General features: G+C 45.2%; 1 protein-coding gene across 2 annotated transcripts in view; it reads left to right on the forward strand.

Moving 5' to 3' along the window:
* The window catches only part of LOC141053210 (uncharacterized), an 85,635-nt gene extending 63,611 nt beyond the window's left edge, over positions 1–22,024 (forward strand). For both annotated transcript variants that reach the window (XM_073550603.1, XM_073550604.1), the window contains exons 9-11: positions 2,645–2,803; positions 10,857–11,024; positions 21,544–22,024. In XM_073550603.1, coding sequence (XP_073406704.1) covers positions 2,645–2,803; positions 10,857–11,024; positions 21,544–21,726 — 510 coding nt within the window. In that variant the 3' untranslated portion in view covers positions 21,727–22,024. The remainder of the gene's footprint in view (positions 1–2,644; positions 2,804–10,856; positions 11,025–21,543) is intronic.
* The last annotated feature ends 658 nt before the right edge of the window (positions 22,025–22,682 follow it).

Below are 22,682 nucleotides of genomic sequence, written 5' to 3' on the forward strand. Positions count from 1 at the left end.
GTAGGGCAACTTTACGGACATCATTTTGGAAAAGCCCTGTCTCCTTTATGGAGTTTGTTTAAAAATCAAACAAATCATTAACTGTTCTTTACTCACCCTCCCCAGGTCCCCAGCTATGACATCACTTCTGTAACACTGCAGACAAACCGTGAGCTCCACATGGACAGAGCTGCTGAACTCATTTATTGTCTGCAGTGCTGTCGACTTGATATAAACACTGCAGACTTTACCAGGCAGTGGGGAACAAGGGTTTTCCAAAACCAGAAAACCTCTTTCAAGGGGTTGACCAGGTTTGGCACAAGTCTGCAGTTAAGCTATGTGACTGCAGACTTGTGAATCCTCACTGCGCTCACAGTGTGCGCTGTCAAGATTCTCCGGTGCAGTGGGCGAGTACGTATATCCATTCTTCCAGCCACATTCTCGCTACACTCCACAGCCTTGCTCAACTCACTTGCATTGAGTGAGGTCGTGCACAGCTAGTCAGAATGTGACCGGGAGTTTGCCACATCGGCACCAGAGAATCCTGACAGTCCGTACTGTGAGCATTCACAAGACTACAGCCACATACAGTGACTGCAGACTTGTGTCAAACCTGAACAACCCTTTTAAGGCCTCCAAACACATTAGACTAAAGTCAAAGACTAATGTGGCCTCCCTACTTCCTTCCCCCAACAGATGTTGAATTTCACCAGCCGATCATTTCCTCTCCTCATAGAGAACACGAGCGCTTGGCTGATCTGCGCATGGGGAAATTAGAAGAGATCATTTTCGGCTGACTAAACGTTCATCTGACTGATCTCTAAGGTGCTTGTTCCTATGAAACTAAAATTGATGAAAATGAAAAATTTCAACCATATTAAATGCTCAGCAGGTGAAAGTTAACAAGGAATGATCGGCAGTCATTTACAGTATATGCCAGTTTACACAGGCATACCAAAGGAAACTGTGCGCACTTGTACGTTATTCCCCAGACCGGATCCCTTTGCTCCTTTTTGCCTAATCTGCCACAAAATAATGCTCACTGTGTATCCTGCTCAGAAGGTATTGTATCATTATTGATTACATAATGTAAGAGATGGCCAGAAAGATCGGAGCGCCTCCAATGTATTAACTTATTGGGGAAAGTCCTATAGTGTAACGCGATTGTCTCACCAGGACTTCTCCCTTTCCATACACCCATGTGACGGTCAGTTTTTGAAGATTTGTATTCATTAGCATTCTGACTGAGCACTCCGCCTCTTAGCCTCAGGTGTTTTTAATCACAGCAGGACCCTACCCCTCCAAAGAGATATAGATTAAAGTCCAAGAGAGGATTCACAGGTTCCATACAGCTGAAGACTTTAGTGTAAGGGCCCTGTCACACATAGCGACACACCAGCTATTCTGACAACGATATGAACTTGTCAGGATCGCTGGTGTGTCGCTACATGATCGATGGTGAGCTGTCAAACAGGCAGCTTCACCAGCGATCAGGACAGTGACACGCGGGTAACAAGCGACGCACGTCGCTTAGTTACCCGCAGTGTACGTTAGATACCAGCGCGCTGGTGCAGGGAGCTGGTAGCCAAGGTAAACATCGGGTTTCTAAGCGCCGCGCGGCGCTTAGAAACCCGATATGTACCTTGGTTTCCAGCTCCCTGCACCAGCGCGCTGGTATCTAACGTACACATCGGGTTTCTAAGCGCCACGTGGCGCTTTGAAACCCGATGTTTACTTTGGTTACCAGCTCCAGCTCGCTGATCGCTGGTCTCCCGCCTGCCACACACAACGATGCGTGCTGGCCAGCGGGAGACCAGAGATCAAAAAAATGTCCTGGCCATTCGAGGACAATCAGCGATATTCGGCAGGGTGGGCGGTCGCTGATAAGTGTCACACACAGCGATCTCGCTGGTGAGATCGCTGTTGTGTCACAAAACTTGTGACTCAGCAGCGATCTCGCTAGCGAGATCGCTGTGTGTGACGGGGGCTTAAGAGAGGTTTGGCAGTGGTAGGTCCTGGAAAACGAGAATCGCCTTAATATGGCTTCCAGATACACATGAATTGGCCAATTTATGCGCTAAGCATTCTTAATTTTTCATATTTCTAGTGCAGCTCATAGAGGAACACCACGTGTCTGGGAACTACATGGATGCCATTTGTGTGAACAGTCAGTGTGTCATAGTACATTTCCTTTGTAGGTTAAATATCTGGCTGTTCAGAGCATCTTCCAGAACTCATTTTTGGGTTTCCCCCATCACCACAGCTCCCAAGACCATCTAATTTTAAAGTTGACTATCTCTTGTATGGTTATGAATGATCTGTAACCAGATTGCATAGAAATTACTTTCTCCATACAGCCATAGTCAAGTTACTTTCCAGTCATATAATATTACACCATATTATATCACGAGAGTATGCAAAAATTAGCTTGATATCGGATGTCAACCTCCCACCAATCTGATACTGAAGACTTATCCCAATGATAGGTCCTCCATATTCTAAGCCTGGATAACCCCTTTAAGGTCACTTTACTATATCTTTGCTACTAACTCCTTGGAACCAGTTGCAGAAAACAGCAAGAATGTCAAGCATCTGCTTTTACCGGACTTGTTTTGGCTTTTTATTAACTTGTTTTTGTTGTGTCCATACACATCCACATTTTCAGGAGCGACAGCTAAGAGAACAAGAAAGTCTGAATCGTGCAAAAAGAATTTCTGAGATAACTTCAGGGAAGGAGAATGAGAGATATCTAGAGCTGACACTGTCACATTGGAGAAGACTTCTACAGGATGAGAAGGAAAAAGTCTCTTCAGCCCAGGAACAGGTTGGCTAATAAAGCTTCACGGCTTGTAATTTAAAGGAAAGCTATCATCAGAAAATGACCCTCAGGTTTGTGTGTTAAATGTTTTATTTTCAAATCACTATCTGTATTAAAATTTTTTAAAAATACATATCTTGCAATTTTCACACTGGCCACTGGGGCTTTATTAGACTCTAATTTCCTGTTTTAGGAAACAACACATGTACATAGCCGCAATGAGCTGGCTCTGATCTCCTCTCCTTGTACTGAAGCATCTACTGAGCGTGTGCATAGACGAGGGGAAGCAGCGTCAGCTGTGATATCCCATATTGTGATTAGTGGAACTTGACTTATCAGCTGTGTATATATGTGTACGTGTTATTGCAATCCTGCCTCTGATGATAAGCAGCCTGCTGAAAACTCTTCCTTAAAAGATAAGTAGTATTAGACTAAAGTACCGGTGGCCATTGTGAAAATAATTTTTGTTTTTTAATACAAATCGTGATATGAAACAAATTTGTTGTCAAACATTTTTCCCCCCGCACTCAGGCCACCGTGATCGGTCAGTCAATCTGCTGACCGATCACAGCACAATCGCGCAGGAGGAGAGAAGTATGATTTAGGAGGGAGCTCTCTCTGCCTTCAGTTCGCCCCCTCTCCCCTCGCTATGTCATTACACCAATAAATACAAAATTTTTATGTAACAGGAAAAAGAAGCACACATTTGGTATCACCACTTCCGGAATGACCCCATCAATAAAACTGTCACACTAGTTAACCCCTTCAGTGAACACCGTAAAAAAGGTGTCAAACTATGCTTTTTCATCATACCGCTGGAAAAAAGTGAAATTATACACGATCAAATAGACAAATGTAAATAAAAATGGTATAGCTGAAAACGTCATCTTGTCCTGCAAAAAAAAAGCTAATTTTTCAGCTGATGGAGCTGAATGGCAACGTTATAGCTCTCAGAATAAAGTGAAAACTCTTAATCTTGTGAAAATAAAAAATTTGGTGCTAAAAAATCATTTTTGTGGGAAAAATTTGAGTTTTTTTTTACTTCAATTTTCACGGCTCTACTTTATAAACTTCTGTGAAGCACCTGGGGGTTCAATGTGCTCAACACCCATCTAGATACATTCCTTGAGAGGTCTAGTTTCCAAAAGGAGATCAGTTGTGGGGGATTTCCGCATCAGGGGCTCTCCAAACGTGACATGGCATTCGCACTTTGTTAATTATTAATTATTTTGTGTGCCATATCTCTCTGGTTTAAGGCCATGAGAAATAAAAGTTGAAAATTGTAAATTGTAAAATTTTCGCCAAATTTTTGATATTTTCACAAAAAAAAGCAAGTCATATCGAAGAAATGTTACCACTATCATGAAGTACAATATGTCACATAAAAGCAGTCTCAGAATCAGCGGGATCCGTTGAAGTGTGTCGGAGTTATGACCTCATAAAGGGACAGTGGTCAGATTTAAAAAATGAGGCTCGGTCATTAGCCTACAGAGTGGCTTTGTCCTTAGGCCTGTTTCACACATCCGTTTGTCACTATCAGTCAAAATCCGCCGTTTTAAAAAAAAAAAAACGGATCCGCCATTTTGGCGGATCCGTTTTTTTCCCCATTGACTTGCATTATCGGCGGATTTTGACTGACTCTTGTCCGTTGCATCCGTATGTCGGCGGATCCGCCAAAATTTTGGCGTCCGCTGACATCACCGGACGGACAGTGCAGCGTTTTTTGGCGGCCGGATCCGCATTTTTGCCTTTTCCTACACATTTAAGCCTGAATCCAATCTGGCTGCTAGAGAAAATCTCTCTCTCTCTTCTCGTCCCGCCTCTCGTCCCACCTGACGATGTCTCGGCTCTCGTCCCGCCTGACGATGTCTCGGCTCTCGTCCCGCCTGATGATGTCTCAGCTCTCGTCCTGCGATACCCCGGCTCTCGTCCCGCGATATCCCGGCTCTCCTCTGCTACATCGGCGGTATTTTATTTTTCAGCGCGGCTCCTTTAACTTTCCCGGATCGGCGGATCCCGGCGCACCAACAGTCCGGTGGCTCCCGTTCGTATTTCGACGCCTTCGGATCTGTTCTCCGCCATTTTGGCGGATTACAACTGAGAAGAAAAACGTAAGTGTGAAACAGGCCTTAAGGGGTTAAACAATAGATCATTTTCTTATGAGAGCTTCCATTTAAAGGGCAGTGTTATGATTTATTATTACGTGTAAGCAGTGTTTGCTGTTATTGACCGAAGGCTGGAGTCACATATAACGTATAGAAATACGGTCCATATTTTACGGACGTAATACGCAGAAATGGTCCCTAAATAGTGACCCGTATGTCATCTGTTGTCAGGGTGGGGCCGTGTATTTTGCCCATGTAAGCATCCGTAAGTAATCCGTATGTGATCCGTATACGTATTTTCTCGCAGGCTTGCAAAATGGACATATAATGGATCCCAATGACAGGTTTTCAAACACAAACGAAAGAATAGACATAGACACATAGAATACATATATATATATATATATATATATATACTGTAAATGTTATAGAGACACATGTATATATATTTATATTTCATATAGTTCTACATAGCCGAATAGCCGCTGAAATATTTGCTTCATTAAAACCAATCCAAAACCCGACATGAAATAACACATGGTTTACATACAGTAAACCATTTCATTTCATGTTTTTTTTTATATATCTTTCACTAGTAATTAGATGATGGTTTGTGTGTAAAATTTGGGACATGTAGGTGTTAATTTAAAGGGTTAATTCGTTGTAAAAAATTGCGTGGGCTCCAGCGGTCATTTGTCAACCAGAGAGGTAAAGCAGGTGAGTGAGGGCAGATTTTAATAGCCTTGAGAGGGACCATTGTTTTTGCCCCCCGGCTACAAAAATCTGCCCCCAGACACCCCAAAAAAGGTGCATCTATAATATGTGCCTTTTCTGGCACTTATCCTCTGTAGTGGTGGCGAATGGGTTAATAACACAGGGTTAATGTCACCATTCGATTGGAAGGTGACATTAAGCCGATTAACAATGGTGAGGTGTCAATAAGACAGGGATCCAGTATTAACCCTAGACTATGAAAGGGTTAAAAAACACACAGACATTAATTAAAAAGTATTTTAATGAAATAAAGACACCAAGTTTTTGACCAATTTTTATTACTCTGCTATTCCAAAATAAAACCATGACCTGTAAAAAAAAAACATAAAAAAGCAACAATATCCTTACCTCTCCGCCGATCAGTCATGTCCCACGCTGTAGTCCTTCACAAGGGGTTAAATAGTTTACAATGAGGACCGGTGCTAATGCCACCAGCCCCACTCTACACTACTTCAGAATGAATTAGTTCAGCTCTGCGCAGCCTCACTGGCTGCCTGGAGATGAACTAATTAGCGTGGGAAAGTTTCTGACTTTTTTCCCACGCTCATCAGTTCACCTCAGGTCAGCCGGGGACTCACGCTGACTTCACTGAGGCTGCGCGGAGTCCCCTGGCTGACCTGCGGTGAACTAATGAGCGTGGGAAAAAATACAGAAACTTTCCCACGGTAATTAGTTCATCTCAGGGCAGCCAGGGAGGCTGCGCAAAGATGAAATAATTCATTCTGGCAGTGGTTTACAAGGGACTGGTTGCATTAGCACCGGTCCCTGTGTAAACCACTTAACCCTTTCTGATGGATTGCAGCGGGGCACCTGACTGAGCAGCAGAGAGGTAAGGATATGGCTGCTTTTTTGTTTTCTTTTTGTTACAGGTCGATGGTTTATTTATGGATTACCAGAGCAATAAATCTTGTAAAAAACTTGGTGTCTTTATTTCATTAAAATAATTTTTAATTAATGTCTGAGTGTGTTTTTTAACCCTTTAATAGTCTAGGGTTAATAATGGATAAGTGTCTAATTGACACCTCTCCATTATTAATTGGCTTAATGTCACCTTCCAATTGCAAGATGACATTAACCCATTAATATTAACCCATTAGCCACCGCTACAGGGCAATGGGAATAGAGAGGATAAATGCCAGAAAAGGCGCATCTTATAGATGCGCCTTTTCTGGGGTGTCTGGGGGCAGATTTTTGTAGCCGGGGGGTGGCAAAAACAATGGTCTCTCTCAAGACTATTAAAATCTGCCCTCACTCACCTGCTTTACCTCTCCGGTTGTGATTTTGCCCTGGGAGCCCACACATTTTTTTCCAACGAATTAACCCCTTAATTTAACACCTAGACATCCCAGATTTTACACACAAACCCTAATTTGATTATTAGTCAGGGACATATAAAAAAAATACATGAAATGAAATAGTTTACTGTTTGTAAACCATGTGTCATTTCATGTCGGGTTTGGGAATGATTTTACAGAAGCTGGCAATTGATTTTGCAGCTATTCTGCTATGTAGAACTTTATGAAATATAAATGTGTATATATATGTGTCCCAATCACAATGAAAGCTATTCTTTCGTTTCTTTATTAAACCTGTCAGTGTGATTTTACGGTATCGCGCACTGAATTGCCAGCTTTTCTAAAGGACACTGGGTGCGTATTTCGTGTACGTCACACATCTGGTCCGTGTGCAATGCGTTTTTTTTGCGCACACATAGACTTGCATTGGCGTATTACCGCCGTAGTACGCTGACAGTCGCAGCATGCTGCGATTGGCACGGACCGTAAAAAATACACGAGAAATATACGGCTGATGGGAGCTGCCCCATAGAGAATCATTGGTCCGTGTGCAATGCGTGTTTTAAACGCCTCTCACTCATCCGTATTTCTCTCTAGTGTGACGCAGGCCTAACTTAGTGTATATTACTTAGGCTGGTTTCACACTTGCATTGCACAGACCTGCATCGGTCTGCGCACGCCCGCCGCTAAGCTCTGCCCCCTGCCGCGCCTCCTCCTGTTAGCTCCGCCTTTGACGCTGCATGCAACCTGCGTACCCTATCTTTAGCATTGGGTACGCAGGCTGTGCGCAGGTATGTGTTTGCCGGCGCATGCGTCCTTTTGACGGTGCGCCTACCTGCACCAAATGCACCGTGTTGCATTTTGGTGCGCTTGGCGCACCGTCAAAAGGACGCATGCGCCGGAAAACGCATACCTGCGCACGGACTCCGTACCTAATGCTAAAGATACGGTGCGCAGGTCACATGCAGCGTCATGCGCCCATAGGCGGAGCTAACAGGAGGAGGCGCGGCAGGGGTTGGTCCTTATCGGCGGCCGTGCGCACACCAATGCAGGTCTGTGCAACGCAAGTGTGAAACCAGCCTTATAAATGTAAAAACATTCAAGATTGGAGGCTTGTGTGGAAGGATCAGCTGTAACACTTGTGAAAGAAGTGTACTTTTTCATACAAGAGGTACACAACATGATATAATAGGGTCCGGTCCAGATATGAGAAGGGTCATATAGTGTGTGGACTAAATTAAAGACCTTTTTCCAAGGGTTCAAAAAACACTATTTTGAAGTAAAATACTAAAATATTAACTTTCCAACAAATTTACATCCCAGGTAACTCTGCATCCCTTAAAGGGAATCTGTCACCCTATTTTTGGCCTTCAGCTGCGGCCACCACCATCAGGGGCTTATCTACAGCAGGGGTCCCCAACTCCAGTCCTCAAGGCCCACCAACAGATCATGTCTTCAGGATTTCCTTAGTATTGCTCAGGTGATGATTGCATCACCTGTGCAATACAAAGGAAATCCTGAAAACACAATCTGTTAGTGGGTCTTGAGGACTGGAGTTGGGGAACCCTGATCTACAGCATTCTGTAATGCTGTAGCTAAGCCCCCGATGTAACCTGAAAGATAAGAAAAACGAGTTATATTATACTCACCCGGGGATCCGGTCCGATGGATGTTGCGGTCCAGTCCGGTGCCTCCCATCTTCTAGAGATGACGTCCTCCTCCTTGCTTCATGCTGTGCTCCTGCGCAGGCGTACTTTATCTGCCCTGTTGAGGGCAGAGTAAAGTACTGCAGTGCGCAGGCGCCGGACCTCTCTGACCTTTCCCTTCGCCTGCGCACTGCAGTACTTTACTCTGCCCTCAACAGGGCAGATAAAGTACGCCTGCGCAGGAGCACAGCATGAAGCAAGGAGGAGGACGTCATCTCTAGAAGATGGGAGGTGCCGGACCGGACCGTGACACCCACTGCACCCGCCCCCCGGTGAGTATAATCTAACTTGTTTTTCTTATCTTTCAGGTTACATGGGGGGCTTATCTGCAGCATTACAGAATGCTGTAGATAAGCCCCTGATGGTTGTGGCTGCATCTTTCAGGCTGAAAATGGGGTGACAGATTCCCTTTAAGTCTTTGACCATCAACAGGATACAGTAGGGCAGATTTACTAAAGTTGCCTCATTTTTACACAATGCCAACTTTGATTAGACAGTCTGAAAATTTGCCAAACTTCTCAGTGGTTAATGCTGTTTGATGCATTTGGTTCGCTTTAAGGCCGGGCGCACACGATCCGGATGTAGCAGCGGTTTGGACGCAGTACATGTTCGCGGCCGGCTATTGAACGCAGGTGAATCTACATGTTGTCGCTGAACTGTGTGGATTCACAGCATCCAATACATTCTATTGGTGAAATTTCTCTTGCCGAGACTCGCGTCTCCGCAAAAGAAATAGACATGCTGCGTTCTGGAGATGCGCGCCGCATGTCCGTCTCTGCGGGCGAGCCATGGGCATCTGTGGACTCATACTGGGCGCGGAATTTCATGAAATCCCATCCACTATGCTGTAACTTCTGGACGCTGAGCAAGTAGCAACTTCGGATCGTGTGCACCTACGCTTACACTTCCTACTATTTGGCTTGCTTTGGGGCAGGAATTTTGGAGCATAATCTCGCACCTCAACCAATGCTACCAAAACAGCAGAGCAAATTCCTGTAAAGTCCTGCCCACTTGTCAGACAGTCAGAAAACACATAATAAGGGCATGTATGACAGTTTTTTAGGCCCAATTTATAAAAGCATTCTGACATCATTAGCCCAGTGAGTATTCCTCAGGGCGTGTAAGGTTATGTTCACATTTGCAGAATTAGGAACCTCTTTTTCAGATGCCATTCTTATTTATGAAGAAATAGCCTTACACGTACAGGTGTAACCCAGTGGACCCCAAGTCAATGGTGCCTTCCAGGCACCACTTGTGTTCCCATAGTGAGAGCTCCAGCGCCAAGTTTTGGTATAATAAGATAATTACCACTTTTATACCTTAGTAAAAACAAGTTTGTGCATATACGCAACCAATATTGTTAGAAATCTAAAGCTTTGGTCAATATATTGTGGTGGGATCCTCTACAGTATAAAAAGCCAACACTTGAAAAACATTCTGTCAGGACAAAAGGTGGAATCTGGGACCTGCATTAATTCTTCTGCTCAGTAACTTGCCATCAAATCTTTTTACGTGGGCAGTTCTTCTTCATCAGTATTCAGCCAGTACGATAGGTTCTGGAACTTCCCACTGCTCCTGCTAGTTGAATACAATTAACATGGAGTATAGAGACCATAGTATAATTCCAGAAGAATATCTTTATTAAATATACAAAGACATATATAAAGATAAAAGGACATGTATCAATGCAAAGTCATTATTAAAGCAAGGGTCGGGTAGAAAAGTGTGAATGTCACATAAGGTGTAGGGTGGGAAGAGCAGCAAAATCGGACTGCGCTCAGATGACATCCGACTGCAGTCCAATGTTTTCCACTGACTCATTAACTTGCATGGCTGAGTGCAATCTGAATATCGGATCAAACTTGGCCGTGCTGCAATTGAGTTCCTCGAACAGACTTAGACCAAAGAAAAAAATCAGACCCATAGAAAAACTCAGATCGAAAATACAGTCGTCTGCACTGGCCCGAAGTGTGATACCTAAAATATGAAAACAACTTTATCAAACAATATCAAATTGTCAGAAAGTGTAGTGACCATTTATCTATTTTCTAGGTCTGCCTAGGTGGACGCAGAATGCGATTTCTTTTAGTGATCTAGAAGCAATAAATCAGATTGGTTGCGAAGGTGAATGCAATGTGACCTTGTAAGTAAAAGCTGGGTGCATCACTTTTGTTTTTAGGTCCTGCAGCTACAGAAAGGCAGGAAATCTGCGGAGATGACTGGAAGTTCACTGCACAAGCAGCTGACAGATTTACAGAACAAACACTCCAAGGTTCAGCAGGAAAACTCTCTCTTGCGTGTAGAGAAGAGCCATTTGGTTGAGCACATCTCTCAGCTGCATAAACAGGTACGTGCTCAAAGCATGCGGACCCCATACTCACTGGCCTCACAATGGGTATGGGGGGCTGTGCGGCCCACGATGGGTGACCCGTCAGAAAAGGAGTACAAGGACAAACCTGAAGCCAGCGACAAAATAAGAATTTCCTGTATGTCACTCCCCGAATCACAAAACACTTGGGATTCTCTTATGTAAAACTTTTTTATCTGTGATTATTTTGCTGTAACTTAAAAGCATAAGTCATAAAGTGAGTCTGTCACCGCCACATGGCAATCTAACTGCATAAACATTTATATCGGGGATGTAGCCCCTATAACAATCTTACCAGTCATCTACAGTCTAATGTAAAGGGGTATGCCCATCTCCAAAGTCCTCTCCCAATAAGTAGTAGGTGTAATAATAATAATATTCGCAAATACCCCCAATCTGATTTGCTGTCTTAATCCTCAGGTGCAGACATTGCAGGACCTTAAGTATGCATGCTTGCGACCGCTAGTAACTAGACGTAATCATGGATACGTAAGGTCCGTCAATGCCTGCTCATGAGGAAAGAGACATAGCGAATCAGAAAAACTATACTACATTTCTAATTGAAGGTATTTGCTATTATTATTATTATTATTATTATTATTACAACTACTAATTATTAGGATAGGATCTTTGAGATGGGAATACCCCATTAATATTTGCTAAAAAAATATAATTTTATTAAAATGTAAATGAAGGCACTTCGGTGCACCCTTGGCGTGGCCTATGCCTTGGTGACTGTTACGCCCTTCTATTTGCACGTGGATGTCGTTCCCTTGTCTTGATTGACAGAGCTCCTCTGGTAAGAGCAAGCACTGTTTCCAGTTAGTGTGCATGCGTGCGCTTGCGCACTGACACTGCAGGAGCAACTGCAACATTGTTTAGTAGAGACAGAGGAGCAATTTGGGAAGATTTATTAAGCTAAGTGCTCCAGAAATTTGGTGTAATTTGCTTTCTTCCTTTCATATGATCTCTGCAACTATAGACTTGTTTTATTCTCTGCCTCGACTGAAAAGGTAGCTTGGATAAGATGGAAAAGTGACATAACTTCAAGGAAAGGAGTACGACTCGAAATGTGAAAAAAAGTTGGGACAGGACCACGTCTCCCATTGTGTAGCATCCCTGCTTCTTACTACAGTCTGTATACATTCACACACATTCCATGGTTCAGCCAACAGCTATCTCTCGTATGCCCCCAACACACAGGAACACTCAGCCTGCGTCCTCCATAAAAGTCCTGGCAGAATTCTCTGGCAGTGGCCTAACTCATGGAGAATCAGCAGTTGGAAATCAGACTGGCCGCATCTTTTTTCTACCAACATCATCTGCCAGGGGGGAGCTGGGAGACCACCATAAACGTTAAACATGCAAACATCGGAACGGCCGACTTTAAGTCTAATGTGTACAGCACAAAAATAGAGGTGGCTCGCAGCACTCCAGTATTGGACAATGACAAAGAGCACATAGGCTCCAAAAGGACGCACCGTCAAAGTAGTTCCAAGGAGTCCACTTGGAAAAAATTCAGTAGAAGAAAGAGACCGCGTCCAATTTAGGTGAACAAAAACCTGTAGCTTTTAGTGCTGATGCCAGATTATAGTAAAAACAGGCGTTACTACTGGGTTTTCATAAACTTGTTCATTGTGGTTGGAGTTACACTCAGGCCCTACAAAGAGTCCGAGTCACATTCTTATTTTTAGTACAGACTTGAAAATGACAGTATTAGTTTACTGAGATGATAGAAATGTTTTATGAAATTCAGGAGGCTCGGGATTGCTATCGGCCGATTGTTATTGGGCGAACTGCTATCTCATGCGTTTGTCCAGTGTGCTTTGCTGCTGGGGAAAAAGTTGCCGCCAGAGGTGTCTGGCAGCTCCTTATCACAGTCTTCATATTGAAAAGCACATGCAGAGTCAGCCGACACAAGCAAGCCTATATAAAAGTGATCTTGGGTATATGGCTTACCATAGCAAGTGATAGTCATCATATCTTACAGTAAAGAGAGATCGGCTGAGAGAAGCTAAAACGGGGGCGTGCAATCTATAGAAAGGCGACTTTTACATCCTTAAATCTTTGGAGATTGTGGCACAAGACTTGTTATGAAAGTCTTCCACATTGTGTAATGTGAGTAAAGACATCCACCTTACCGAACAAGAACAGGACATTAGACATTGTATGTGATGTGTTCCTTTCTAGAAGTCCTCTGTATACTCTGCACTGTGTGATCCCCATACACAGTAACCCCTTCTAAATAGCCAAATTTTCATTTTTGTGCTCTTGATTTTTCATCTGTTGCTTCCAAAGGCAAGAACGTTTTTTAATATTTTTCCTTCCACATAGCCATATGAGGGTTATCGATCATTTCACCGTATTTAATGTACTGAAAAATGGAGGAAAAAGTTCCAAGTGCGGCAAACTGGTGAAAAAATTGCAGTTCCTTCATTGTTTTTTTGGGTTTTGTCTACAGCATTCAATTTGCAGTAAAACTTACACAGCAGCATGACTCTCCAGGTCAGTAAGATTATGGTGATATCAAACTTGTATAGCTTTATTATTTTTTATTATTTTTTTGGCGTGTTTGTAAACAAATCTGGACTTTTTAAAAAAAAAAAAAAAAAATTGTGTTGCTAGATACAGAGAACCACATCGAACATATCAGACTTTATCAGTTTTTTATTGGTGTGGCCCTTCGTGCAGCAATAGCTGCATCTACACATTTCCGGTAATTGTTGATTATTCCTCGGCTTGGAGGAATTTTAGCTCATTCCTCCCTACAAAACAGCTGTGTAATATTGGTGGATTTTCTCCCCTGAATGGCTCGCATCAGTTCCTTCCACAGCATTTCTATAGGATTAAGGACTTTGACTTGACCATTCCAAAACTTTAACTTTATTCTTCTTTAACCATTCTTGTGTGCTTTATATTGTTGTCTTGCTGGATGAGCCAGATATTCAGCTCATGGACAGATGTCCTGACATTTTCCTTTAGAATTTTGCTGGTATATTTCACAGTTCATTGTTACATCGATGTTGTCAAGCCGTCCCGGCCCAGATGCCACAAGCTAGACCCAAAATATGATACCACCATAGACGGGCTGGTCCAGGAGTCAGGGGGAAAATGCCCCTGGGCTGCTTCTGAAGGAGCTGCTCAGGGCCACAGGGGGACCACACTGTACCCTTTGAATATGTTCATCTGCTGTCCCGACCCCAGCGCAGTGATGCAGACACGACCGCTGCACGCTGTGTGCTGCACGATGTGCGGTCTGCGTCTGATGAAGTGACATCACATAGAGCGCCTGGAGCTGCTTCGTTGAGCCCGGAGAGGAACCTGCGGATTGGAGACCTCAGCGGATAAGTGTGAGATGAGGAGGTCTTCAGTGAGAGGCAGTAGGATGCTGCTCATCTCACACAGAATTGTATATTGTCCGGCTGGCGGCTGCTTGGCTGGGGCTCAGTGTCCATTATGGCAGTCTGAACTTTGATGCAGATTAGGGGTCATCCTGTCAGTGCGGAAAGTTCAGTCTTGTTCCATAAATCAATGAGTACCAGCAGAGGCCACAGACATCACTATCCAGGATCCATCATAGATTGTACCATATGGCTCGATTTATAATATGTGAGGTCCTGTGGGCAGGTCCAGGTGTGATCAGTCCAGTGAATACCTGTGTACAAAATATATTGCATCCAGTGTACAGATTAGTGTATGATCTACTGTGATACATCAGATGTATTAGAAAATACACATTGCTATATAACATCAGATGTCTACGGTCACAGTATTTTATATACCTGTCATGTATTCCCCTGTATACTCTACGTGGTACACTGTGTGAACAGACATCGGATGTTATGTGCAGGTTCATGTGCGTATAGTTTATCTGATCTCTGCCCATGTCTGGTATACAGTATATTATACTGTAACTACAAAGTCCAGCCGGACCCAGACAGGTGAAGGGCTGAAAGCTGTGCTCCATGGACTGCACCATACTCTCCGCTATCCCAATATCACCGCTATCTGTATCCTCTGCATGCAGACAGCGCTGAATACATTGGTGGAAGACGGAACCGTCAACTCCTCCTTCCACCAATCAGCTTGTGCGACCGACACCGCAAATGTGATGACATCACTACATCTACTGTGCAAATAGTCAGTGCAATGGAGACCGGAGCAGTGCTCTGGGGGAACGAGAACAAGGTGAGTATGTGGTGTGTTTTTTTCTTTCATATGTGTATAGGATGTATGCTTGCATGGGGCTATGTGAGGACTCAGCCTCTCTATACTATGTGAACACTCACATAGCCCCCCTGTATACAGTATATGTGGGGACTCATGCTGTATATGGGAGGCTATAGGGAGGCTCATACTGTGTATAGGAGGCTATGTGGGGCTCATACTGTATGTAGGGGCTGTGTGGGGTTCATACTGTATGTAGGGGCTGTGTGGGGGCGCATACTGTATACAAGGGACCAGGGCCGTATTTAGAGTTTATGCTGCCCTAGGCACTTTTAGTGCTGCCTCCCCCATTGGTGAGTATGACTAATCCAGACACTTTGGCAAAAATCGCTGATGTGAAAGTAGCCTTTCTCCCCAGTGCACTCATCTCCGGAGCACAGCCATCTCCCTAGTGCAGCCATTTCCCTAGTGCAGCCATCTCCCTAGTGCACCCGTTTCCCCAGTGCAGCCGTCTCCCTAGGGCAGCCGTCTCCTCAGTGCAGGCTCCGCTCATTCTCCACCCGGCTCATTCCCTCCCCCCCGGCGCTCATTCTCCACCCCCCAGCGCTCATTGCCCCCCCGGCGCTCATTCTCCAACCCCCTAGCGCTCATTCTTCACCCCCCGGCACTCATTCCCCCCGCGCGGCTCATTCTCCACCCCGCTGCTCAGTCTCCCCCTGGCTCATTGCCCCCCCGGCGCTCATTCTCCACTCCGCTGCTCAGTCTCCCCTCGGCCCCCATTCTCCCCCTGGTTCATTGCCCCCCCCGGTGCTCATTCTCCACCCCGCTGCTCTGTCTCCCCCCGGCCCCCATTCTCCCCCTGGCTCATTGCCCCCCTTCATGCTCATTTTCCACCCCGCTGCCCATTCTCCCCCTGGCTCATTGCCCCCCTGTGCTCATTCTCCACCCCGCTGCTCAGTCTCCCCCCTGCCCCCATTCTCACCCTGGCTCATTGCCCTCCCCGTGCTCATTCTCCACCCTGCTGCTCAGTCTCCCCCCTGCCCCCATTCTCACCCTGGCTCATTGCCCTCCCCGTGCTCATTCTCCACCCTGCTGCTCAGTCTCCCCCCTGCCCCCATTCTCACCCTGGCTCATTGCCCTCCCCGTGCTCATTCTCCACCCTGCTGCTCAGTCTCCCCCCGGCCCCCATTTTCCCCCTTGCTCATTCCCCCCCATGCTCATTCCCCACCCCGCTGCTCAGTCTCCCACCTGCCCCCATTCTCCCCCTGGCTCATTGCCCCCCCCGTGTTCATTCTCCACCCCGCTGCCCATTCTCTCTCTGGCTCATTGCCCCCGGTGCTCATTCTCCACCCCGCTGGTCAGTCTCCCCCCTGCCCCCATTCTCACCCTAGCTCATTGCCCCCCTGTGCTCATTCTCCACCCTGCTGCTCAGTCTCCCCCCGGCCCCCATTTTCCCCCTTGCTCATTGCCCCCCCATGCTCATTCCCTACCCCGCTGCTCAGTCCCCCCCGGCCCCCATTCTCCCCCTGGTGCTCATTATCTACCCCGCTGCGCAGTCTCCCACCTGCCCCCATTCTCCCCCCCGCCGCTCATTCTCCCCCCCCCGCCACTCATTCTCCCCCCCGCCGCTCATTCTCCCCCCCCCGCCACTCATTCTCCCCCCCCGCCGCTCATTCTCCATCCAGCTCACCTGAGTCGTGGCGCGGTCTGGTCCCTGCTCCTGCTGCGGCTGCTGCATCATGTGATTGTGTATGGCTCTTCTCTTGTCTAGCCTGGCACCGGTAAACTTCTTCCTGTTTGTGTGTGAGTGTGCGGTCATGTGGTACCGCTCATTAAGGTCATGAATATGGGCGCCACGCCTATGAGAGTGGAGTGACGTCCATATTCATGACCTTAATGAGCGGTACCATGTGACCGCACACTCACACAGAAAGAACAGATATCGGCGCAGGACCATTGGAGCTGCAGCAGGCACCGCTGGAGGAGGCGAGTATGATTGGGGGGGCCTGGGGGGGTGAACGAGGGGGAGGGCCGTCCCCCGGACTAAAATAAAAAGAAAAAAAACCTTGCTCAGCGATCCCGGCAACGATATGACCCAGTCAGGATCGCTGGTGCATTGCTAAATGGTCACTAGTGAGCTGCCACACAGGCAGATCTCACAGCGATGCAGCAGCGATACAGCGGTCATTACTTACCTTTCAGACGAGGCGATCCTGACGTCCTCCCGTCCGCGGCCACGCGTCGCTCGTCGGCGCCAGCAGGAAGCGAGAAATGGAGCTGCACGATCAGCGACAGACAGCGGGGGAGCCGGTCGGAGGTAAGTATCACACATAGCGATATCGCTAGCGATATCGCTGCTGCGTCACCAAATCGGTGATGCTTTAGCGATATCGCTATGTGTAAAACCCCCTTTACTCTTCTCACCATACAAAACACACAAGCTCTGTTGAACCAAGTGTGCAGGTGTTTGAAGGAGACAGGATGGCAGAAATGTCTAATAATTGTGGGTCCCTTGTTTTGTTCCTACTGGTGCCTGACTGCAGTTATAGAAGAGGTGACGTGTGCAGCTCTCTCCATTCACTGCAATGGTAGTTCCGAATTCAGAAACTGTAGATACCTAAATGTGACATGTGAATCTTGGGTTTGGCCTTTGGATTCAGTAATGCCAATAATTAATCAATATGATGTTTTAGCAGAAAGCATCATTTCCATTGGGCTTTATAATTTAGCTATTATATGACGTGGACCAGTTTATGGTTATGGAATGATATCTCAGTGTGGTTTCACCCTGATTAATGTCAATATAGACAACATAGGATCTATACTTGGGTAACAGATGTCCGTGCACCGCCTCGGGGGCTCAGCAGATATGGCATAGGAAGTGTGTGGTCTGTAAACCTGAATTTCTTGTTTCCTCTTCAGATTATTCATGGGCAGCTGGTGAACAGGGCAGGTGGGGGAGGATGCTCGCCAGCAAAGTCTGGACATTACTCTTCTCTTTGTATTGCTCCTGCTTTAGTCATCCTTTTAGAGTAGACGGGGTTTTTTTGGTGTTTTTTTTTTTATATATATCTGCACACATTCTGTAAGTTGTTTTGGTGTTTTAAAAAAATTGTATGAATTTTGTGCATTCTGTACATGCGGTTTTGGTGGCGTTTTGTTTGGTTACATACTTTTTTTTTTCAGGCATTTTTTTTTTTTCCTGCACTAACCTGTTAAAGACACCATGCCCTGAGCATACTACTGTGCTTTGAAATAAAAAAAAGTCAAACGCATGAAAAAAAGAGGCACAACAAACGCAATGTTTGCATTGTGTTTTAGAATTGTCTGTTAACCTCCGGCCACAGCTTTTTGTGTGCAAGAAAAAGTGGCAAAAAAAAGACAGCCAGACAAAAACTGTATTTTTTTTTATTCATAAAAAGGCTTTATTTGAAAGCACAATTAAGGGAAAATTGTATATGCATAATATGATCCATTGTTACATAATGAATTGAGGGTCCTAAAGTATCTCCTATGTTCTGAACTTGTGGCCTGGAAACTGGAATATTACACATTTTCCATACCTAATTATTACCAAATTCTGAATATTTTAGGTAATATGTTCTCCACAATCTATTCGGTACCATATAAATAAAAGTATTACTATTGCCACCAGTGCCGTCAGTATAGGTAGTCGCCATTGATATGACTTTTACCATTCCAGATAGATTTAGGTTTTGTCACAATTAGTACATGGCTGCCAGTGCACAACAGATGGACATGGCACAAAGGATTACAGCACTAATGGCTTTACAAGGGGCCAGCAGCGAGGGACAAGAATGGTTTCTTTGAGTGCGGACTCTGTAAATGTTAGTGCTTATAAACAGTATATTTGGGAGATAGTACAATGGCCCATAATAATATTTGCCTGATCTCTCTATTCTACTGCACTGATGGTGTCGTGTTTGGCCCATTGCTGGGGAATAACGGGAGACATGGGTCACACTTTCCACTCCCCATGTACCTACAATGGTCATTTTGGACAAAACGAGATTGTACACAAAGCAGAGAAATGACAGAAGCGGAAACCTAAAGGAATGGCTACATATCAGAAATTTGAAGCCAAATTTAAAGTAGGGGTGAAGTCTCCCTTTAATCATTGCCAAATGTTTTTGGAGGTGTAGGATAACTCTACAGAACAAACTATCTCCATGTTGAAGTTCAAGATGCCAGATCCTCCTTTGCTCTAATCCAGGGGTGTGGAATCTTTTTTCTGCCAAGGGCCATTTGGATATTTACGCCATCCTTCGGGGGCCATACGAACTCCGCCCACAAAGTACATCCTGACTCTGGCACTGGATTCGTGACTTAATCTTTCATTGCTTACCCTTCAATGTTCAGTAGTGAACACTGCGTGTGTGTGCTAACAGATCAAGAAGAAATTAATGAGATTGTGGCAATCAAAATACAGCTCCTGCCCAAGAATGCGGTCCCTGAGAATCTGCTCGGGGGCCTGATAAAAGGTCATCGAAGGCCGTAAATGGCCCTGGGGCCTGAGGTTCCCCATCCCTGCTCTAATCTGTTGTCGGGAGTGAGCGCTAATCAATCCTCACTACCGCTAAAGACAGATAGGATAAACGAAACAAGGGAGAAGCTTAGCATGAGTAGACTCAGAGAAGCACCGACGTTCTCCAAACACCAGAGAAGATGCTAGAAGACTGCTACAGCTCCAAGCCTCAACAGAGAAGTGCAAATAGAAAATGTCACCCGCAACTCCCAACAGCAAGTTGGGAGTTATAAACACCCAGATCCAGGTGTGACCATTAGAGCCGATGAATTTGGCCACTGGGTCTTAGCATCAGAAGGACAAGGCAGAAGTTTGCAAAGCAAACTACTGAGACCTTCTGCAAACAGATGCAGTGCAACGGTCTGCAGCCTCTGACACATCCATGACATAGCAGCTGCTTACTTCTGGTTTCAACACTTCAACTGTCACATCCAGATCAAAATCTAAATTAGGCTAATTTCACATTTGCGGACGGAGGGGTGCAGACTTCCTCCATGAAGCCCCACCCCCGCCACGCCTCCTAGTTAGCTCCGCCTATTTCTGCATGCAACTTCATGCAGCCTGCGTACCCTATATATAACATTGGGCACGCAGACCGTGCCGCAGTATGCGTCGTTTTGAAAATGCGGTGCCCGCATAAAACTCCAACATGATGCGTTCTACGCGGGTCGCCGCACCGTTAAAAGAACGAACGCGGCTGCATCCGTATACTGCGGCACGGCCTGCAAACCCAATGTTAGGGTACGCAGGCCGAATGAAGTTGCATGCAGAACTAGGCGGAGCTAACTGGAGGAGGCACGGCGGGGGCGGTGCTTCACGGAGGAAGTCTGCAGCCCTCCGTCCGCAAATGTGAAACCAGCCTTATATATAAAAACTGTCTTACATTAGTTTTTCACCCTGACACGATGGCGAGAAGACTTCCCAGTAATACTGTAGATGGCGTAAAGGGAGTCTGTCATCGCTGAAATCCCCATCAATGAAAGCACAGATATTGTAGGGATCCTCACGTGAAAGAGAACCATATTTTTTTTTTTTAGAAACCAGTAGGATAGTTTTTCTTCGACTTGTTAGCTGTGCTGTCCAGAGGCACCCTTCCTCCGACAGTTTTGCTGGCTATCTCCGTCCCTTGTTGCAATGATTGACAGTCCCGACTCCTGCTCATGGACAGATCACCACAATCTCAGTGCGTACTGACAATAAAGGAGTCGGGTATGTCATGATCACACATGCGCGGTATTTCAGAGGAAAGGGTACTGATTCATGAGACGCTAGTGCTGTCAATCAATGCCGCAGGGGTTGAGATAGGCTTTACAGAGCGCGCGACTCTGCCTATGGTGCTCCGAGAACCTCATTTACATATGGACAGAAAAACATCTTTTTGTATATTTTATTGTTAAATGTTTTGGTTCTTATTGCAAGGTCTCCAAGGACGTGTGTTTACCTTAATAGGGTTATCGAAGGTATCAGACATTTTTTAAGAACAGATAGCCATCTTGCCAGACGTGGGTGGCCGTGATGTACACCGTACGGCTTATTGTCTGTTAAACAGACTTTTCTTTTTTTCCCGTGTTTTGTGTTGACTGGCTGCATAGAAAACCGTCATGTGCTTTACATTTGCTGCTTGGTTAACATTATGTAGATCACAAGGAACCCATCTGTGTGCATTATCCTCAGCACCGCCAGGCCCCCACAATTTATTATTAAACTTCCTTCCCCATGTTGCGCAGCCATTGAACACACCAGTAGTTCTGTGAACCAGAAAACAAATGTTTTCATTCTTTTCAGATCGCAGAGAAGAATGATGAAATCCGGCGCATGCAGGGTCATGTGGACACCTTGTGTTACGATATGGATAGCCTGAAGCTCCGCAGAGATCTGGACGACTCTTCTGACAAAGAGGCCTGGCAGCAGTTCTCCAGCATCAGTCACAATGTGCAGAAACTTGCCGAGGAGATGAGCTCGAATTAATCGCTCCAGTGCTTTTTATTAATGCGCCCTTTTATATCGGACAGTGATTTCAGGTCATATAAGATGTAGTCCACTAGCCTATGTACCATCATGCTGCAGCCTTGTAATCATAATGTATCTCACTGGGCAGTCCTAGTATTCTATTTTCAGAAGATCTGTGCCAATCAGGTGGCGGCCCAAAATTATAGTTTTTAAGTTAATTTATGCCCAAAATTGTGCAAAACCCACCTGATATCTCCGCTCATTACTCTAAGGGAGTCGTGGAGAGACATATTAAAATAAAAATTACTTATTGAAATCAGTGCTTTGTTATCTGTCCAGCAGCAGATTATGGGGGATAATACAGATTACATTTAGGGTATGAGTTTTTGACTTTGTTTATTTTTGCTGGGTCTTAAAGTTCCAGCTATACCAGCTATCGAAATCTCACATCCACTGTTTTTGTTTTTTTTTACTCCGCGTGAACTGACCTGTGGTTCGTGTTTCAAATCCATAACATGTCAGTTTCTCCCGCGGGTACACGCTGAGTGCTATCTGCCGATTTTCCTCATAGACTTGTTCGCTTATGTTTTTCTGCGTTATCACGGTGGAAACTTGTAAAGAACACATATACGGTAATTCGCACATGACTGTGCCAATAAATATTTGTCAAAGGCAAATACCTGGAAATATTAAAAACAAAGCAACCTTGTTTAAAACATGACAAAACAACAGGAGACAAAAACCGCAGCGTCAAAAATTAAATAAAAACCCATAAAAGAATTGAGCTTAAAAAAGCAATGAAAAAAGCGCAATTAACCTAATTTACATGAAAGGCGCAGAAAATCTGCAACATCAAAAGTAGATTGTGGAAAAGTAATCTTAGACGTTCTCTAATACGCTCTTAAATTTTGAAAAGAGCATGAAAAAACGCATCTCATGCGGATCGCATACGGATGCAAGCCAAGAAAATAATC

The sequence above is a fragment of the Dendrobates tinctorius genome, unplaced genomic scaffold (genome assembly GCF_039654945.1).
Source record: "Dendrobates tinctorius isolate UK_male_01 unplaced genomic scaffold, ASM3965494v1 ptg000165l, whole genome shotgun sequence".
In the NCBI taxonomy this organism is placed as follows: Eukaryota; Metazoa; Chordata; class Amphibia; order Anura; family Dendrobatidae; genus Dendrobates; species Dendrobates tinctorius.